The 8312-nt window shown below is 32.6% G+C and overlaps 1 protein-coding gene across 1 annotated transcript; it reads right to left on the reverse strand.

Moving 5' to 3' along the window:
* Window positions 1-1801: 1801 nt before the first annotated feature.
* Window positions 1802-3613, reverse strand: LOC125191635 (cyclin-D3-3-like). The gene is made up of 4 exons (XM_048089031.1): window positions 2974-3613; window positions 2685-2886; window positions 2407-2537; window positions 1802-2286 (listed from the first exon to the last, which is right to left on the reverse strand). The coding sequence occupies exons 1-4, from the start codon at window positions 3424-3426 to the stop codon at window positions 2026-2028; spliced, it is 1047 nt and encodes a 348-aa protein (XP_047944988.1). The 5' UTR covers window positions 3427-3613; the 3' UTR covers window positions 1802-2025.
* Between the last annotated feature and the right edge of the window lie 4699 nt (window positions 3614-8312).

Here is an 8312-nt window from a genome sequence, read left to right on the forward strand (position 1 = left end):
TATTTTAATGCCTTGGTACGAATTCGAAATATGCAATATGCCGCCATGTCTTCTAATTAGTTTAAAAGGTATACTACTTTTAATATTAGTTTGTTTTTAATATGCCATGTAATTATTAATATTATACGTAATTCTTACTTTTGATTCAAATTTCTGAATATGCCATTGAGAATGGGACACTACATGGCAACAATTTCAAGCTTTAATTACTTGCATGTAAACTATGACTATGATTTTTCTAATTTCAAATTTTAAATATTTAAATTTGTATATTTAATTATATAAATTTAAATTAATTAATTTTTGAACTCCTATTTATTGATTTATTCTGTTTTCATAATTTAAATAAATATATAAAATTGAAGAATAGTAAAATGATGAAATGGATAAAATTAAATCGTAGTGTGACAGTAAAATGAAACCAATTCTGAAGAATGTCGTATTTATCAAAGGTTAGGCGGCCCCCACTGAATCTGAACCCTCACAAATCATTATTGTTTCTCATTTTCTATATAATCCTAATCATAGATTCATAATCATACTCACTGCTTATATTGATTGTATCACTCTTTACTTTTCATTCTAAAATTTTAACTCATCCAAATGATACATACCTATTCATACGTATGAAACACTAAAAAGTAACTATAGTATTAAACTTATATAGCCAAAACTACTTTATTTATTATTAATAGGATTAGTATTTAAATTTAAGTCCAATTATTCGTTAAACAAAATTCAAACTTAATCCCACCATGTACACATCATTCTTGAAGTCATCTCGATTACTTCCCATCCTAATTTTGATGTCCTTGACTGTTTCAGCTTTTTCCACTTAGTGATATTGCAAAATATACAAGTATTTCACCTTTGTGCAATATATATATTCGAAGACAATGGTCCCATCCCAAGATGTAAATTTTGTAATATCTTATGGTCCCCTTAAAGTGTAAAAAATATCTTAATAAGCTAAAGAATCAACCATGTGAAATCTTCTAAAAGATAACTCAGCACCAGTCATTCACTCATATTCAATGCCAACCACACTAGCAAAAATTTCTCATCAAATTCTCATTAACCCTAAACCCTTTTCACAATGAGGTGATCCTCACACTGAACCCGTCCGACAAAATTTGGCCATGAGACGATCTCACACTACACTCATCCGATAAAATTTGACTATGAGACGAACTCACACTAAACTCGTCCGACAAAATTTGACAATGAGGCAATCTCACACTAAACCAGTCTGACAAAAATTGACCATGAGACGATCTCACACTAAACCCATATGTCATAACCAACTGATGCGGTACATAAAGTCCTCGACTCGATACATTGCTTTCTAACGTGCACTGATGCAACAAAACGAACCCAACAAGCAATCAACCACAACTCTCCAAGACTCATACTGATTAATGAAAAGCTAATTGGATAAATTCATCTTGAGACTCTTGTCAACTATCCTAAACATGAAAATACTCTAAAAATAAACCAGAGATCATGTGATTGTGAATTAGGCCAAAAATAAAGCAAGAAAAGCAAAAGTTGAATGAGAGACTTCTCTTTGCATTTAGACAAGCAATAATAGGAAACAAGTTGAGAAGCACATAGTCCTTTGACAACCTAATCTATCCTAGATTAAAAACCTTTTACGTCTTCAAGTACCCCTACGCACCCATCCCTCTCCGTGCTTCTTCATTAAACCGACCTACAGCCATCATCTGTGTATGATAGTATGCAACACCAACGCAATGTATAGTTCAAATGACCATACTCATCAAACCAAAATGGTCTACAATTAGAGGGTAAAAAACCTCAACAAGCCTCTCTCTTCAATTTCACTCTCCATCCACAATCAAAGAGGCGGTGGAGTCGATTGTTTGGATGTATAATCCATCATCTCACATGAATAGGTCAGAAATACAGCAAGTAATGTTGCAAGATTTAGCTAAATTATGAGTTGAAAAAACATTAGAGGAGTGATTATTAAGTACCACTGCCAATATAATGAAATAGAAGAGTTCAAGTAGCGCGATTAGCCAGGCCGGCAGACATGCTGCTTAGAGGAGCTACATCCCTGCTTCTCTTGAACAAAGGCTCCGGTGAAGATGATGCTGACATTGCAAAGGCCCATGAATCCACAGAGCTATCAGAGCTGAAGTAGGCATCAATGACACCGCTCGGGCTGCTTGGAATCGAATCAAATTTGCGCTTCAAGAAAGATTTATGGCTTATACCACCAGTTGCCTCCGAGATGAGGGAGAGGCAATCATCAATCTCTTCCTGCGAACAATATTTAGCAAACAAGAAATCCATTAACAACGGGTTTCCATACACAAAACTACATTACATCATTTGTTAATAGGATTTTTTTGATCGAACAAATGAATCAAACATTCAAACCTTGCTAGCTCTCAACACAATCATAAGTTGATCTTCATATTCCACAGCAGCTTCATCTTCAATCTCTCTAATTGCATAAATCATTGTTGCAGCAGCGACCACAGAAGGAAGATAACGAGTCAACCTAGAATCTGCACTAACATGGAGTAACATTTTTTGGTCAAAAAACAATCTAAATTTTCAAGAAACCATAAAAATCATTTCGACAACAGATCAATCTATCCATTCCAAACCCAATCAAAGATGTAATCAAGCCACAAATCAAGTGATCTACATACCAGCAATGGCTGAGAGAATCACACTCTCGCATCTCCTCAAAAATTCCCAATGTAGGTTCTTTACAAACTCAAATCTCCTGGCAATGTGGTCGACGAACAACATCGGCGTCACCGGATTCATCCTCCATTGGAGCGTGGAGAGCACAAGAAGCTCCATTCTCTGAATCGTCTTCGCCTCAAACAAAAACTTAGATTCTTCAACCTAAAACACGCCCAAAGCAAATGAATAACTCTCACAGGCATTTCAACAAACATTTACTGGACAAAAACAGCATTAGATCAAACCTACTTGCAAATCTAACAAAAGGGGCACTTGCGTCTCTTCCACTTTCGCAGCTACAGAGAGACAAGCGACAGCAGCCAACTGACTCATCCATGGCTTCTCCCCTTGAAAGCAGCGGCTAGTGACAAATCTATCGTAATAGTTCACGGCCAAGGCAGCGGTGGAGGCGTTGAAGGCGTAGCAGCGAATCACCTTCAACATCCACGTAATAGCCTCATTTCTCGCCGATTTCAGAGGCGAATCGGAATCAATTTCATCGATTATTAAGGGGATTTCATTTTTCTCCTTGATTAACAGGTTTTTAAGCTCCTGCTCCTCCCAGTAAAAGTCGTGGTCAAGGAGAATCGCAGAAGGGGGTTTTTCAATCTCGGAGAGATCCTCGAATTTGGGGTCCTCTTCGCAGTAGAGAGCGTCAAAGATTGGATTTTGGTGATGGGTAAGCTGGATTGGGGCAACCATCTTCTTCTTCGGAGAAGAAGACGCAGGGGGCTCTGCTCATTATCTTTCAAGACAAGAAGCGAAAGCTCGAAAGGTTGAATCTTGGGCTCACTCGCATTCTAGTAATGTTTGTTTTGCACTTTCTGAGAAGGGTTGGGTTGCAGAGAGAGAGAGAGAGAAGAGAGAAAAGGGCTTAACCAAGATAGGTAGAAGAAGAGGGCTTTTATCTGAGAGACCTTTCACGCCTGTCCTCTATTTTGTTTTTCTTTTATTTTTTTATTTTTTTGTGAGTGAAGATTTTTATTTTAAGTAGTAAAATTAAAAATTTTGGCGCTTTGGCGCCCTTGAGAAATTGGAATTGGGGGGAATGTTCAGAGGCCATACAATAATGATCTACATTCTTGTACGGTACAACATACATACCACTGTAAAATCATAAATATCGCCACTTAAATTATTGTTACCCTCCAAGAATATGAATTCGAATTATACAACCTATACAATTTTTTCAATATGAACAGCGACAAGCCGATAAAGTAGTTAGACAAATGTGTAAACTAAAAATTCTGTATAAATTTTTAAGCTATAGGCGCCAAATCAGGGGCCCAATCTCGCGTGATCGGGCTCCAGATTGAGCATTCATTGCGGATGCTCTAAGGGTTCTAATTAGACCTAGGTAAACAGTGCTCCGATACTAAGTAAAGTCATTAATCAGTTAGATTCGATAACCACTGGCCGGTTTAGTACTAGTAGGTGCAATTAGATTAAATTTTAATTTCAATTTTGATTTTTAATTAATAAAAGTTAAGGAAAATTATTTATTGTTAGGTGAAAATAAAGCACTTGACTGTGTGTGTTTTGTAACTCTTGTTGGATGAAGTATGAATATCATAAATCGGTTTGCACATTCTGTTTGAATTTCGATTATTAGGTGAAAACTTGATTAATTATTTTGGTACTAATATGTGATTAATTCTGTTTTAATTGTTGGACACTGATTAATCTTATTTTGATGCTTAATTAAAAAAAAATTCTTATTTTTGGTTTAATTTAACTCACTTTAAATGCTTTACTATAAATATATCTGCATCACATAATATTAAAATAAAATTCATGTAGTATGGATGGTATAATGGTTTGTTTTTCACTTGCCAAACTAAGGATTTAATTTTACTCACACCTTTCTTTTTATTTTTTTATGTTTAATGATCCGTTAATTATAATACACAAACACGTCATACAAAAAATTAGAGATATAAATTATATTACAAAAATATTTTAAAAATCTAAAAAGGATGCATGATTTCTCTAATAAATACTACTATTACTCACTTCGTCCCCAATTAAAAGTCTCATTTTTCCTTCTTCGCTCGTCCTCCAATAAATATCTCATTTCACTTAAACTTTTTTTGGTAAGTGGATCTCATATGCCATTAACTAATTTTACTCACTTTTTATATTAGAGTGAGCTACGCAAATGGTCCTTAAAATATTACAGTACGAATATTTAATTTTTAATTAATCCAATTTTTAAATTTTTAATATTTAAAAAATAATTGAATTACAATCAAAATTAAATTTAGCTACAAGTTATTTTGATAAATAAATTTATAAATTTAATTTTTATAATTAGTGTTACATAATTTCATAGTATTTTTTGTTTAATTTTTTACCATCTAAAAGTTTTAGAGAAATAAAAAAATGACAACATAAAGTGATTGAAAAAATGAAGGGAAAAATATCATTTTAGATACTCAAATTATAAGAAAATATCATATCCAATACTCAAGAGAGATGGTGAAAATATCATATCTGTACCTAGTGAGAAAGTACCATGAATGTGATTACTATCCATGATAAAAAAATCACATATTTGGTTCTATTTAATTGAAATTCCAAAAATATCCTCCATAATAAAAAAATCACATGTTTGGTACCTAAGGTTATTTTTGTCATGGAATACCAAAAACGATATAAAATAAAAATCAGATACCATTTATGTGCGAAAGTGAAAGATTAGATACCATTTATGTAGTTCACTCTTATATTAAAACCAGTATATAAGAGTATGACACATCTTCCACTAATATTTTTTTCACTTTCTTTCATAAAGTTAAATATTTTCTAAAATTCGCACAAAACAAAATTGGAACCTTTATTGATCGACACATGGAATAAAAAAATTAATCATATTTATTTATTGTAAAATACTCCATTAAACTGGGAGAATTTTAGAAATTACTCATATACATGTACACTGAAGCATGATTATTGTAAAAAAAATTACTCATATACATGTACACTCAAGCATGATTATTATTATAAAATTTTAAAAACTAGTACGATACTAGTATTAGATAAGAATGATTTCACATATGTTTTATATTTCAAAATATTTTTTAGGGAACATGATTTTTTCAGTGCTTTATCTATTATAGTACATTTTATTACTTCCTTGCTCTCCTTATATTCATTTTTGCGATGTTTCACTCTAAAATATACTCCCTCCGTCCCATTGAATATGACCCACTTTCCTTTTTGGTTTGTCCCAATCAAGATGACTCATTACTTAAAATGGAAATCCCTTTATCTCTACTTTATTCTCTCTCTCTTACTTTACTCTCTCCACTTAACACACAAAATAAAGTTGCATAAAATCCCGTGCCGCCCAAGAAAGGGGTCATCTTCCTTGGGACGGAGGGAGTACAAAATATATTTCTTAAAATAAAATATCACTCTTTTTATTTTTCCGTCTCTTAATTTATTATTTATTCATCTAACTCACAAAACAACACTTCATAAAATTTTATGCCGAATAAAATATGTTCCACTTAGAGTGGGATGGAGGGAGTATAATAAAAATCAAAACTACAAATATTACAATATAGTATTAAATAGAAATTGAAGATTTAATTTATTTAGCATGATTATCATTGAATTACCAAATTATTGTCAAATAGTAATACGAAAGAGTAGAGAATAGTTGTACTTAAGGTTTTGGAGTACTGAGTTTAGAGTTTAGTTGTCAAATACTGTTTCGAAGTTTTTACAGAAATATGGAGTAATAAACAACGCTATATACTTTTATTTAAAATCAATTCATGTTCATAAACGAATTAGTCTTGGGTCGGGTCAGGCCCATCATTGAGAAGTACAGTACTTACTCCATATACATATACATGCCTTTATCTTTTTCTCTTTCTTTCAAAAGTTGGATTTTGTTATCGTACATCAATTTTTTTAGCATCAGTTTTGCCTCCATTCATGATCATGCATGGAGTACTTTTTTTTTCTTGGTCAAAAGCTATTTTCTTTATTTCAAGAAATTAACAGCCAAAGTATCCGATTTTAGTAAAAATATGATCAATAGGTGATAAAGGAAATGCTACTTATAATATATCCAAAGAAAAAAAATGAAAGAATATAAAATTAAAATAAACCCTATTAACTTATGTAAATAACCTATATAAATCAATTATTCAACTAATAAGTTTGCATCTATTTTCAAAGTCTGCATCTATTTCAAAGTCTGCATCTATTTCCGTAAATTTCTTTATGAGTAAGAAGTCATTGCTCTTTTATAAAGCTCATAATGTCAGAGTTTAAATAATTGAGCTTAGGTATTGAAAATTGAATACAAAAGCACAATTGAAATAAAGATAAAAACAAGAAGAGGACAGGTTGGAAATAAAAAAAATACAATTGTAATTTTACTGTTGCTTATAACTTATAAGACACTATACAATAACAACGATAATGATAAATTGATAAGCTTCCAATACACTATTCTGACTTGTTCGATATTTTGCCAAAATGTGCAGCTAAAGCTCTAAAGGGCATGTGCAAGTGCAAGTGCAACAACGCTTGTAAATGCGCTGCACCCATTACACAACATTGCAAAGTACTTCAAACACAACGCGTAACATTCGATGTGTTACAAAAACATCTTAACGTGTACTACTATATAATAAGCGCATGTATTCTAATATGAAAACTGACTTTGTCAAGTTAGGAGATATTTAGTAGCTATGTTACAATAAGATAAAAGCTCTTATCAGGTATTAATAGTGTATTTGGTTGTAATATTAGATTTAATTAGAAACCCGTGCTAATGACCAAGCTAATTCATCTCAAAGCTTATATTTTAAGAAATTAATGTAACTCCATATTTTTATTGGTTAGATTATAAGCTTCTCTAATCGAATCAGTAAATGGAAAGGTAAAAAGAAATAACTATCATATTTTTTTGAAATGAGTATGTTGCAATTATCTTTTTTATAAAATAAATTGTTATGTCATCGCCCTCTTCTTATAGTATCTGGAGCAATCTAATTTTAATCCCAACAAAAACATTCCATTTAAAATACATAATTAAAAAAATTATAAATTAAAATTCTAAAAATTAATATTTGTATAATTAAAAAATAAATAATTAAAATCCTAAAAATTTAAAAATATACAATTTAAATTTTAGAAATTTGAAATATATATATAAAAAAAAATTGAAGGAGGTTTTGTTGCTGCTCAAACAGCGAGGCGACGTCAGGGGGAGTCCCAATTGAACCCTCAAATGCTCAATTCCTTGGCAACACTATTGAAACTGTAACAACGTCATATGAGAAGCGTCGACCATTGTGGCGGCGAACCACAGTCCATTAAACGGTCATACCGCTCTGGAGTTGGTCGTTGGGCTTGGTTCACCTCCTCCTCTGCCTCTAGTTCTAGCCACCTTTACCGCCTTCACACCAATCGGACAACGTCGCCTACTGGAGCTCGAGCTCCCTGCATCGACTCTCGCGAATTGGCTAGCAACCTCCTCCTCGCCCGGCTCGGATTGGCCACTGCCACCTCTTGAAGTGTATTGGCCATCTGCCTTGTTCTTCGTAATTAATGACCTGGAGTCCATG

The sequence above is a fragment of the Salvia hispanica genome, chromosome 6, assembly GCF_023119035.1.
Source record: "Salvia hispanica cultivar TCC Black 2014 chromosome 6, UniMelb_Shisp_WGS_1.0, whole genome shotgun sequence".
NCBI lineage: Eukaryota > Viridiplantae > Streptophyta > Magnoliopsida > Lamiales > Lamiaceae > Salvia > Salvia hispanica.